Source organism: Balaenoptera musculus, chromosome 2, assembly GCF_009873245.2.
Source record: "Balaenoptera musculus isolate JJ_BM4_2016_0621 chromosome 2, mBalMus1.pri.v3, whole genome shotgun sequence".
Classification (NCBI taxonomy): domain Eukaryota; kingdom Metazoa; phylum Chordata; class Mammalia; order Artiodactyla; family Balaenopteridae; genus Balaenoptera; species Balaenoptera musculus.
The window spans coordinates 50,266,630-50,279,859 of NC_045786.1; the positions used below are offsets into that span (position 1 = coordinate 50,266,630).

At 36.6% G+C, this 13,230-nt stretch overlaps 1 protein-coding gene across 3 annotated transcripts in view; it reads left to right on the plus strand.

Moving 5' to 3' along the window:
• Positions 1 to 13,230, plus strand: part of LRRC28 (leucine rich repeat containing 28) — a 180,332-nt gene that overhangs the window by 145,627 nt on the left and 21,475 nt on the right. For all 3 annotated transcript variants that reach the window (XM_036843625.1, XM_036843623.1, XM_036843624.1), the window contains 2 exons: positions 1,525 to 1,700; positions 3,768 to 3,927. In XM_036843625.1, the coding sequence (XP_036699520.1) occupies positions 1,525 to 1,700; positions 3,768 to 3,927 (336 nt within the window). The remainder of the gene's footprint in view (positions 1 to 1,524; positions 1,701 to 3,767; positions 3,928 to 13,230) is intronic.

Genomic DNA, 13,230 nt, shown 5'->3' on the forward strand with positions numbered 1-13,230 from the left:
CTTTCTTTGATTATATTATCTAAAGTAGTACAGCTGTCACTCCCCTCTTCACTCTATTTTAGCATGTGTTTATCTTTTAATTGTCCATCTCTCCTCACTGTAATAAGCTTCATTCTGATCTTAAGTATGTCCCTAACAGAATTTTATGCTCATATATATTAAATAATATATACAACAACGTTCATAATAGCCCCACACTGGAAACAGCCCATATGTTTACCAGTACTACACAGCAATGAAAATGAATAATCTATAGTACATGCAGTAGCGTGGATGCATCCCAGAAAGATAATGTTGACAAAAGGAGCCAGACACAGGATTCTTCATGCTATGAAGAAGGCAAAACCAAACTATAATGTTAGAATTTGGAAAAATGGTTCCTTTTGGGATAGAGGTTTTGCTTAGTAGGAGGGCCAGCGTGGCCTTCTGAGGTTCTTTTTTCTTGAGCTGAGTGGAGAAATTGAGTAAAATTAATTGAGTTCTAGGTCAGATACCATCTTCTCTGTAGAGCCTTCCCTAATTCCTTAGAAAAAGTCAGTTCCTCCACCTTCTCTGACCCAATATTAGAATAATTATATTGTAATTATTACATTTTTCAAGGGAAGGGGGTCATCTTTTTTTTTTTTTTTAAGTATTTTGGCTGGTATATAGTAGGTGCTCTGGAAACATTTTCTGATGAAAGGAATGAGCAAATGCAGGAACTTGTAGTGAACAAATAAGCTGAGGGCTTCTGCCTTCCAGTCCTGTGCCTTCTTCATTGCCTGTTTCTAGTTGAGGGTAGAGAGATTATCTCACGTTGTATCTGGAGAGCCAAGGTTTGTTGGCACCTATTTGTCGTTAGAGAAGAAAAGTTTTGAGACTTTCAGGTAAGCTGGTGGTCTCAGACAGGAGGTAGAATGAGATTGGACTCCTGAGTTTTGGTAACCCTGTAGCTAAAGGAACAAGGATGTCTCTGCCTTCTGGTTATGAGTGGCTGTAGGGAATAGGATGTGACTTGGCTTATTCAATAGGCTTTGCCAAGAATATTTTCTTCACAGGTTTATGGAAGGACCCAATAAAGTTATCTGCTATCATTACAAATCTGTTTGCTTTGTAGGGTTTTTTTCCCCCAACACAAAAATTTTGTTAAACCATGGTACTATAACTAAACAGAGTACTCTTTGTTCCTTTTAATTTTGAAAATTTCAATAAACATAAACTTGGAAAGGGTAAGAAAATGAGTATGAATAGAGCTTACAAAGCAAATTGTATAGACCCTATGAAGGAAATTTCTTCTAAGTTTGTCCTTACTGGAAGTGTCTGGAACTCAGTGAAGATTTAGCTGAGGTCCAAATGATGCATCTAAATTTCTATGCCAGATTTTATTAAGGAACCCAGAATAGCATCTGTTCACTTTGAAAAGAATTCTGCTAATTCATCAGTGTCTTAAAATTTTAAATGTATATTTTGATTAACATATTTTTATTGGCACATATAGTCATTTCCTTTTGGCTAATACTACTGTGAATGTGTGTCTTTCTGTAGCTGTGGTGCTCCCATTCAAGTTTCTGAGGTGAAGCTGCTTTCCTTTTCATCAGGGCAACTAACAGTTTTCCTCCCTGCTGAGGTGAAGGCCATAGGGACAGAGAAGGATCACGTCCTGCCTCTGCAAGAGCTGGCCATGAGGAGTCTGCATCACACCTACCACAGTTTTCTAAAAGGTACACGGGACTGTTTTCTTTTCTTTCCTTTCCTTTTCTTTCCTTTTCTTTCCTTTTCCTTTCCTTTCCTTTTTTCTTTTCTTTTCTTTTCTTTTCTTTTTTCTTTTCTTTTCTTTTCTTTTTTCTTTTCTTTTCCTGCCTCTTATTCAGTGAGCTTAGGAATTGTGTTTTATGCTATTTTGGTGTTCATTTTTCAAAATTGTGGTAAAATGTACGTAACATAAAATTTACCATTTTAATCATCTTTAAGTGTTCAGTTCAGTGGCATTAAGTACATTTGCGTAGTTGTGTAATGGAACATTTTTTATAAGAGAAAAGTTTTAATATTTTATTTTAATATTAATATTTAATATTTTAATATTAAAATATTTTATCAACACTGAGCCCTTCAGCACCCCCTACAGACACAGAGAAGCATTCACTAAATATGATCTTCAGTCACAAAGAACAGAGGTTAAAAGTTAAACTATGCAGTTTAAATGAGAGAAATTGGTGTTTGGGAGCACATATTTGGTGAAAGTGAGAAGGCTGGCAGAGGTACTTTCTTCTGTATCGAAAAATGTGCAAAGATCTTATCCTTCAAGCAAAGTTGGGTACTTCTTCCAACAGAACAACTTTTTGCCTTGTAACCTCCTTACACCTGAGAAATATATATACCTAAAGGGAAATTAATTTCAGGAGCCTTTGGCAGTATTACCACAGGATCTGGCGGTGTGTAGATGTCATAGGTGACATGGAGTGGACCTGTGATGCTTTAAGAAAGCACTAGGCAACATTAATAAGAAAATACATTTCAAGTGCTTTTAAAACTACTAAATGTTTTGTCTTTGCTTTAAAAAAAAAAAAAAAAAGGTGCAGACAAAAACATCTAACATTAACCTTCCAGAAATGTCTAATACAAATTAAGTTGTTTTTAAAAACTAAACAGAAAACTGAAATTATTCACCTATGAGCAAATTACATTTTTCAAAATGGTTATTGATAAGTCTGGACAGATATAAAAGATGATAAGATCATTTGTATTTCCTTCCTCAAGATGATTCAGTGATTTTTAGGTGTCACCTCATCATGACCGTTTCTCTCTCTACTAGATGTTTTACTCTCAGTAGCAACCCAGTGTACATTTGTGCTCAGTGATTGCCTGGGCCACTCGGATGTTTTGCTTTAAACATTTCTTTTGTGTAGCTCAGACTAAACTGAGGAGGAAACACCCTATTTTTATTAGTGACAGCTCATGGGAGTGAGACAAGGAAAAGCTTGGTTTCATTAATTTTTAAATTTTATTTATTTATTTATTTATTTATGGCTGTGTTGGGTCTTCGTTTCTGCGTGAGGGCTTTCTCCAGTTGCAGCAAGCGGGGGCCACTCTTCATCGCGGTGCGCGGGCCTCTCACTGTCGCGGCCTCTCTTGTTGCGGAGCACAGGCTCCAGACGCACAGGCTCAGTAGTTGTGGCTCACGGGCCCAGTTGCTCCGCGGCATGTGGGATCTTCCCAGACCAGGGCTCGAACCCGTGTCCCCTGCATTGGCAGGCAGATTCTCAACCACTGCGCCACCAGGGAAGCCCAGTTTCATTAATTTTTGATTTCTTTGTTTCCCCCTTTCATTCTTTTCAGTAAATATAGTTTAGCTTGAAAGATTCTAAATGCCCAATAGATTTAGGAAGAATTTAATGAAAGTCTGTTTTAGTCTTCAGTCCCAGTCTTTTTTTTATTCTCTGTCTCTTACCGAAGTTTACAGACCCTCCCTGGGTAAACTTAACACCTTTTCAGTCTTTGTTCTTAAAGAATATTTGGTCTTATTCTTTCCTGGCCTCTACCTCAGGACGGCTCAGGTTGCTCTTAAAAGAGTAGATTTAGGTTTTCTCTTAGTATCAAAAATGTAAAAAGCATCTTTCATTTCCAAATAATGTTACATTTTTATTCAATGCCTATCGGATAACAGAATTTTCAACATGCAGTACTTTTCACTAACTGAACTTATTTGCTAACAATAAGAAATATTTTAAGAAGCCAAGTTTAAGGAAATCTCATTTTTTATTTGTGCATGATTTTCTCTTGTGTTCCAGATCTGGACTTTCTGTCTCCAATCTCGTTACCCAGAAGTCTCCTGGAGCTGCTGCACTGCCCCTTGGGGCACTGTCACCGGTGTAGTGAGCCCATGTTTACGATTGTCTACCCCAAGCTATTTCCCTTGAGAGAGACGCCAATGGCAGGGCTGCACCAGGGGTAATCATTCCTAAGTGGACTCCAGGGCTTACACCTGGGCGAGGGGTGGGAACGTGGGGAAGGGTGGAGGACACACATAAAAGTGTTGGTAAGTCAGCAGCTTTAAAGGGGCATAGAATGTTTCCTGCCATACAGGTAAATGAAACAAATGCACATTTTCAATATCACAAGAAAACTGGATTTCTCTTTATTACATTTTTGGTCTTATACAGAACGGTTTTATTGTATATGTTATTTAGAGTAGCTCATTCTTTGTAGGAGTGTTTTCCTATTCACAATAGTCTTTAGGCAATAAGGAATGTAAGAACAAAATATTTGTTATATAATGGGTCCAGCCCAGCTCTTCTATTTAATTCGCATTGCTAACTGAAAGTGTGTGGCTGAGCATTGTGTGTGTGTGTTTCTGTTTTGAATTTCTAACGCTTCCAAATAGCATTCTCTTGCCACTGTCTATTTCTTGGCACAGTGCCTTGAATTTGCTAAGAATGTTAACTAACTAAGTAAAAACCCCCATTCTGGTAGTTTAAAAAAAGAATATCAGACAATTAAAAATAGGACATGAAATGAAAAATCCCCCATTAGCACAGTCTCAGCTTATAGATTTTCTAAATTTAGAATCTTCTAAGTTCACATTTTTAAAAGATGAAAAAAAATACTATAATACCTCACTTATCCATCAAATGTGGTATTTTGGGTTAGTACATTTTTCAGGATAACTTGTTACCCCTATTCAGTCCTAGAAGCGTTTCCTTTATAATCATTTTTGTAGAATGAGAGCAAGCGTGGGCAGGGTGCTGAACCTCTCAGAGCCTCAAAATGGAGAAAGAACAGCCTGCTGGGCAGGGCCATCTAAGGATTAGCAGATGATGAAGGCAAACACTTGGCACATAATGGGTGCTCGGCAAATGGTAGTTACCTTTTCCATCTCTCTACCCACTCCTTCCCAAAACTGCATTTGTCTTTTTCTTACCCTGAATAATCCTATTTTGCTATACTTTCAGTTCCTGTTTCAACTTTCTGTATTTTTAATGTTTCCTGCTTTACTGTGCCTGCCTACAGAAGCCCTCCTCCAAAACTTGCTTATCTGCTACTTCTGATCAGAGGTGATCAGATCACCAAATTTAGTAAAATTCCATTTTAAATTAGAGTTGAAAGGACTGAGTCAGGATTTGAGTATGTTACTACATGAATAAAATTAACTAATGAAATAGGCACATCTATGAGGAGCAGTAGGGAATATCGGTCAAGTGCACAGGTCCTGATTCTGACTTCTCCCCTGGGAGACCTTGGACAAATTATTTAACATCTCTGAGCTTCATCTTTTCATCAATAAAATGAGCATAGTAATAATATCTATTTAATAAGGTCATTGTGAGGATTAAATGAGATCATTTATGTAAAGAGCCCAAGATGGTGCCTGGTATGTAATAAATATTAAGTGACTTAACTATGATCTCTTTTTGTAGCTCAAAGACTTCTAAAAATTTATTTTATGTATGTCTTTAGCAAATGATCTTCATATGAGTAAGATATCATCATAGGAAAATCTCCCATTAAACTATAGTAAAATCCTTCTGCATTGTTGTTGCACAGTTTGCTATAGAAGACATTTTCGTACTAAAAATATGAAAATGAAAACAATTCAGTATGATAAGGATGCTCTGTTAGTAGCTGATAAAATTCTAAATACCTGTTTGAAAAGATAAACTTTCTTTCTATCATGGTAATTAATTTGTGCAAATAAAGTAGATCCCTTAAATGAAGTCATTTTTGTGTTCTTTATATGAAATTTGGGAAACTTGTTCGATAAGTATTTGCATATTTACTGCTACTTATTTCTCTGCTTAAACCTAGAAATTCAGTGTGAATATCTTATATTGCTTTAGAACATAAAATATAATAGTGTTAGTTTAATAAAATGAGTGTATCAAATACATAGGACTTAGGTAATGCCCTTTTGTTAAGAAAAGCCAGAAGTGCCCATGTTTATAGCAAAAAATGAAATACCAAGATACAAACATGGCTTTCTGTGGTGAGTTAATGCTAAGATCTGAAACTGAGAATTTGTGTCTTTCATTTGGTCCACCGGACTTTGCTCCTTCCCACGTTGCTATGGAGATTGTGTTAAAAGCTTTGACTTTAGTTTCTACTGTAGTTTTTAAAGTACTTTCTTTTGTAATTGACAACCGAATACTTGAATCTCAATAGCTTATTGCTAAAAATAAAGTCAATATTTTTAATATCATAAACTCTAAAAGGTCTTGATAATATTATTTTTAAGTTTTCTAATATATTCTGTTTGGTGTTCATTGCTTCTTATAAAATAATACATTGTATCAGCCAATATCTAAATTAATGTGGACATCTGGCATTATTTTAAAAGAATATATTGAATATTCTTCTAAAATACCAAGTCCCATACGAGTGTTAGTTCCAACTTAAATTTAATACAGAGTCAATTAAAAAGAAATTACAGTATTTTGCATAAATAGTAAATACCCAAATCTTCAAATATCTATAGAAGAGAATAATGGCTAGTATGTTCATAACTTTTGATCCTGATAGGCATAGCAAATTTTCATTCCCCCAAATTACTGTTCATTTATTAAAATGGAGAATGTCAACTCATAGGATTATTTACTAGTATAACAACATGTGTCTGGCTTTTCCCACACATGTATGCGTCTCATAAGTTTTGTATTTCCCAATAGGAAGTCAGGCTACCCAAGGTTTTTCAAAGGTATTTTACGAGTTTCCTAGGGATACCTCAACAAAATACCACAAAACTGGGTGACTTACAGAGCTTCTACAGATATTGTCTCAGAGCTCTGAAGGCTAGAAGTCTGAAATCAAGATGTGGCAGGATTGGTTCTTTCTGAGGGCTGTGATGGAAGGATCTAATCCTTGCAGATGGCCATCGTCTCCCTTCTTCTCTTCACATCATCTTATCTCTATGTGTGTCTATCTCAGTGTCCAAATTTCCCTTGTTTATAAGAACACCAGTGACATTTCATTAGGGCCCTCCCTAATGACCTCATCTTAACTAATTACACTGGCAATGACCCTGTTTCCAAATAAGGTTACTGTATTACTCTGCTAGGGCTACCATAACAAAATACCATAGGCTGGGTGACGTAAACAACAGAAATTTAATTTCTCACAGTTCTGGAAGCTGGAAGTCTGAAATCAGGGTGCATGTGGTTAGGTTGTGCTGAGGGCTATCTTCCTGATTTGAAGATAGCTGCTTTCTTGCTGCCTCAAGTGGCAGAGCACACGAGCACACATGTGCACAAGCTCTCCAGTGTCTCTTCTTATAAGGGCACTAATCCTATCATGAGGGCCCCACCTTCATGAACTCATCTAAACCTAATATCTCCAAAAGGTCCCATCTCCAAATACCATCACATTGGAGATTAGGGCTTAAAATATGAATTGGTGGCAGGATGGGGGGACACAATTCAGTCCATAGCAGTCACATTCTGGGGTTCTGGAGATTAGGACTATAACATGAATTTGGGGGGGATACAGTTCAACCCATAACAGTCTGTCCTCCAAAAATCCATGTCCTTCTCAGATGCAAAATAAATTCACTCCATCCCAACATCCCCCAAATCCTAACCCATTCCAGCATCAACTCTTAAGTTCAAAATGTCATCTTAAGTGTCTAAATCAGATATGGATAAAACTCAGGTATAACTCGCCTTGGGACAAAACTCCTCTCCATCTGTGAACCTGTAAAACCAGACTGGTTATCTGCTTTCAATATATAATGGTGGGACAGGCATAAGATAGACATTCCCTTTACAGAAAGGAGAACAAGATGTCATGAGTTTCAAACAAGTCCAAAACTTAAAAGGGCAAATTCCATTAGATTTTAATGCTTGCGAATAATCCTCTGGCTAGATGCTCTGTCCTTTAGGCCCACTGGGGTGGTGACCCCACCTCCTCAGCCCTCAGTGGGGCCCTGCTGTCTAAAACCAAGGAAGTTGCCCCATCCTCTGGAATTGAGGAGGTGGCCCCATCCCCGGGGTTATTCTTCCCTTTACTTGATAGCTTGTTTCCTGCCTGTAGAATCCCAGAAGGCTGACAGCATGTCTTCACCCTGTCCTATCTCTGTCCTCTTTAGTCCAAGCTGTCAGCCTTTCTGCTGAAATGGTTGACTAGATCCACAAGTCACATGCCTAATCTCTTTAGAAAAGGTCGTCCAGCCACACCCTTGGTGTTCTCTCCAGAACATGCTTTCTCATTTTTTACAATGTAGATAGCCTGAGAATTTTCCATATCTTCAAGTTCTGGTTCCTTTTTGCTGAACAATTCCCTCAATTTATCTCCCTCCTCTCACATTTTACTGTAAGCAGCAAAGAGAAACCAGGCCATGCCTTCAATGCTTTGCTTAGAAACCTCCTCAGCTAAATATAGGCATACCCATCTTTTTGTGCTTCATTTTATTTCACTTCAAGATATTGCACTTTTTACAAACTGAAGCTTTGTGGTAACCCTGTGTCAAGAAAATCTGTTGGTACCATTTCTCCAACAGCATTTGCTCACTTCCTGTCTCTGTGTCACCTTTTGGTAATTCTCACAATGCTTCAGACTTTTTCATTATTATTATACTTGTTATGGGGATCTGTGATCAGTAATCTTTGATGTTACTACTACAGTTCACTGAAGGCTCAGATGATGGTTAGCATGTTTAGCAATAAATTATTTTTAAATTAAGGTATATACATTTTTTAGACGTAATTCTATTGCATACTTAATAGACTACAATATAGTGTAAGTATAACTTTTATATGTACTGGGAAACCAAAAAATTTGTGTGACTTGCTTTATTGCTGTATTTGCTTTATTGTGGCAGTTTGGAATTAAGCCTGCAATATCTCTGAGGTCTGCCTGTATCCAAGTTCATCACTTACAAGTTCTATTTTCCATCCAACAGAGCACAATTCAGTCAAGTCCTCTGTGCTTTATAACAAAGATCATCTTTCTTTCATTTTCCAATAACACATTCCTCATTTTTGTCTGAGACCTCACCAGAAACACCTTTAACACTCCTATTTCCAGCAACATTCTGTTCATGACAATATGTGTATTCTCTAAGACAACAGAAGCTTCTTCTATAGCTTTCCTCTTTCCTATGTAAACCCTCACCAGATATCCTTTAACATCTATATTTCTACCAACAGTCTCTTCAAGGCAGAACTCTTCTAGCCTCTGCTACTTAATTTCAAAGCCACATCTAGATTTTTAAATATTTGTTACAGCAGCACCTCTTACCAGTAGCTGAATTTGTATTAGTTAGCAGTCTCCAGAGAAACAAAACATATATCTATATCTATATCTGTAAATAATAAATATAGACAGAGATTGATTTTAAGGAATTGGCTCACATGACTGGGGAGCTGGCAAGTCCAAAACCACAGGGCAGGCTGACAGGCTGGAAGTTCAGAAAAGAGTTGATATTGCAGTCTTGAGTCTAAATTTCACAGGGCCACAGGCTAGAAACTCAGGGTTTTTAAGTTGCTGTCTTAAGGAAAAGTCCTTCTACTTCTTTGCTCTAAAGGCCTCCAACTGATTGGATGAGGCCCACCTTATGGAGCGTAATCTGCTTTACTCAAAGTCTACTGATTTAAATGTCAGTCACATCTAAAAAATACCTTCACAGCAGCATCTAGACTGATATTTGACCAAACAACTGGGTACCATGGGCTAGCCAAGTTGACACATAAAATTAACCATCACAGACATTCAAAAGGTCTCACTTAAATCACCAGGATGTTTTGAGACAGAAATTGCCAATGGCCCAGAATCGCAGTGTTCCTTCCCATATCGCTTGGGTTAAGTTTGGGCCATAGCAGATGTTAACAGTGTATGCTCAGGTGTTGGTGTGGTGACATCTCTGCTTTTGTACAGTGAGGCCCTGGGCTGGAATGAAAGAATTCATAGGCTTTAGGGGTCAGGAGACCCAGCTGGAAGTTGAGCTGTGTTACTTAGTACTGTAAGATAGGTACCATTATTAGATTGAACTGTGTGAATCATATGCCTTCCATGTGGTTCAACCTAATACAACTCCCATGTTACAGGAGTAGGAGGGTATGGAACTGAGGGATAGGAAGATCAGAAACTGGGCCAAGCCCTCATAGCAGAGCTGGGATTTGATCCATAACAAGTCTGGCTCCAAATCCATGTTTTAGACACTATGCTGTAATTAGCTACTGAGTGAATCACTACATATGAAGAAATTTTGAAATGGTGCTCATAAATATAAAATGAAAATAAGCTCTAATATTCTGAACAAGATACTTTTGAAATATGTATGTGTGTATACATATACATATATGTGTGTGTGCACTAAAGAAATCCAGCAGGATGTAGATCTAACTCTAAACTGTGGTTACCTTGGAAGGGAGGAATGTAGGGTTATGGAGTAGTCAGGTGGGGACTTTAATTTTCAATTCTATATACTACAGAATCATTTGAATATTTTCAATAAGGATGTATTTTTATAAATACACAAAATAACAATTAAAAAATAGTATGTATCTAAAGGGACTTTAAAAAATCCTTTGCTTAAAGCTTTATATAGGTTAAAAAAGAAAAGGAAAGGTTCTTGGAGCAATTTTTTTTAAGTTTAGGTAAAAATGTTTTTAAACAGGTTACACAGTGATATCCAATTTTTGTCAGCTATGGGTATATATATATAAATATATACATATATGTACACACATATACATATATAGTCTTTTACACATATATATATATAGTGTTGGCCAACAAAGTTTGTTTGGGTTTTTCCGTAACATCTTATGGAAAAAACCTGAGCAAACTTTTTGGCCAACCCAAAAGTTTAAATTGTTAATACATAGAAAACGTCTTGAAGGCTCACTAAAGTAACAGTAGTTTTGAGTAGTGTTGAATTTTTACAACAAACTGGTGTTGCTTTAAAAATTAAAAATAATGTTTAATTATTAAAACATTAGTAGACCAGTGGTTTCTTTTCTACTTATTTATTTGGGGGGGAGACAAAGTAAATCTGTTCAAGTCATACGTTATCATCAAAGCAAAATTAGGAAATAGAATTCTGCAAAAGGAAATTGTATCAAATGGAAGTACTGCCACTGGAAATGACAACTGTTAATATTTTAGGCTAAAGTAGAATATCTCTTAGTTGACTTAGATATTCAGCTCTTAGTTGAATATCTCCTAACTGAGGATCCAGATTCTTGATGCTTCCTTTTCCTTTTTTTTTTTTTTTAATTGGGGTAAGAACATTTAACTTGAGATCTATCTTCTTAACAAATTTTTAAGTGCACAGTATAGTATTAACTGTAGGCACTATATTGTACAGCAGCTCTCTAGAACTTACTCACCTTGCATAACTGAAACTATACCCATTGAACACAACTCCCATTTCTCCCTCCCTGCAGTCCCTGGAAACTCACCATTCTACTCTCTGCTTCTGAGTTTGACTATTTTAGATATCTCATGTAAGTGGAATCATGCAGTATTTGTCCTGTGACTGGCTTATTTCCCGTACCATAATGTCTTCCAGGTTCATCCATGGTGTTGCAAATGGCAGGGTTTCCCTTTTTTAAGGCTGAATAATATTCCATTGTATGTACATACCACATTTTTTAATCTATTCATCAGTCGATAAACATTTAGCTTGTTGCCATATTTTGGATATTGTGAATAATGCTGCAGTGAACATGGGAGTGCAGATATTTCTTTGAGACCCTGATTTCAGTTCTTTTGGATATATACTCAGAACTGGGATTGCTGGATATGATCATTCTATTTTTAATTTTTTGAGGAATTATTTTGCGTAGTGGCTGCACCATTTTACATTCCCACCAACATATGTAAGGATTCCAATTTCTCTTCACCCTTGCCAACACTTATTTTTTTGTTTGTCTGTTTTTTTAGAGCAGCCATCCTAACAGGTGTGAGGTGATATCTCATTGTGGTTTTGATTTGCATTTCCCTGATGATTAGTGATGTTGAGAACCTTTTCATATACCTGTTGGCCATCTGTATGTCTTCTTTGGAGAAATGTCTATTTAACTCCTTTACCCATTTTAAAATCAGATTGTTTGGTTTTTTTTGCTATTGAATGATAGGAATTTCTTATATATTTTAGATATTAACCTATGATCAAATACAAGGATTGCAAATATTGTCTTCCGTTCTGTAAGTTACGTTTTGCTTTTGTTGATGGTTTACTTTGCTGCTTAGAAGCTTAGTTTGATGTAGTCCCACATGCCTATTTTTGTTTTGTTGCTTGTGGTTTTGGTGCCATAGCCAAGAAATCATTGCCAAGACTGATGTCAAGTAGCTTGTCCACTGTGTTTTCTTCTAGGGGTTTTATAGTTTCAGGTCTTATGTTTACGTTTTTAATTCATTTAGAGTTGATTTTTTTGTGTATGGTGTAGGATAAGGGTCCACTTTCATTCTTTTGCATGTGGATATCCAGTTTTCCCACACTATTTGTTGAAGAGATTGTCCTTTTCCCATTGTATATGCTTGGCTTCCTTGTGGAAGATCAGTTAGCTGCATATGTGTGGGTTTATTTCTAGCCTGTCTATTCTGTTCCATTGGTCTATATATCTGTCTTTATGCCAGTACCATACTGTTTTGATTACTGTAGCTTTGTGGTATATTTTGAAATCAGGAAACATGATGCCTTCAGCTTTGTTCTTTTTTCTCAAGATTTGTTGGACTATTCAGGATCTTTTGTGGGACCATATGAATTTTAGGATTTTTTTTTCTATTTCCATTTTTAAAAAGCCATTGGAGTTATTTCCAAATAGCTCAGAATAATGCATCCACTCATTTATTGATTTATCCACTCAGTTAGCAGACATACATTGAGCATCTACTGTGAGCAGGGCACTGTGGTAGTGATGACAGCATGGCTTCAGTCGGCTGCTTTGAAGCTCAGATTTAGAGAGCTTGGTTCTTTCAGGAATGCTCCATGGTCTTTTAAGCCAGAATAATTACATGAGAGGACCAGATGTCTGAGTAACTGTTGTGCCTTGCGATAGAGACCCATTTGTTAGAGAGCGTGCAGAACTGTCTTTGTCTTATTACTTCCCTTTGTCTGTTATAACAACTTAATACTCCTTCCTCCCACTCACTAGTAGTTTATTTTAAAATAATATCTACTATCTAATACTTATATGGTTAAATCACTTATCACTTATGAAATGTCACATTTCCTTACCCTTGCTTTTTGTGGGTATTACTTTCTTTTACTTTTTTTTTAACATCTTTATTGGAGTATAATTGCTTTACAGTGTTGTG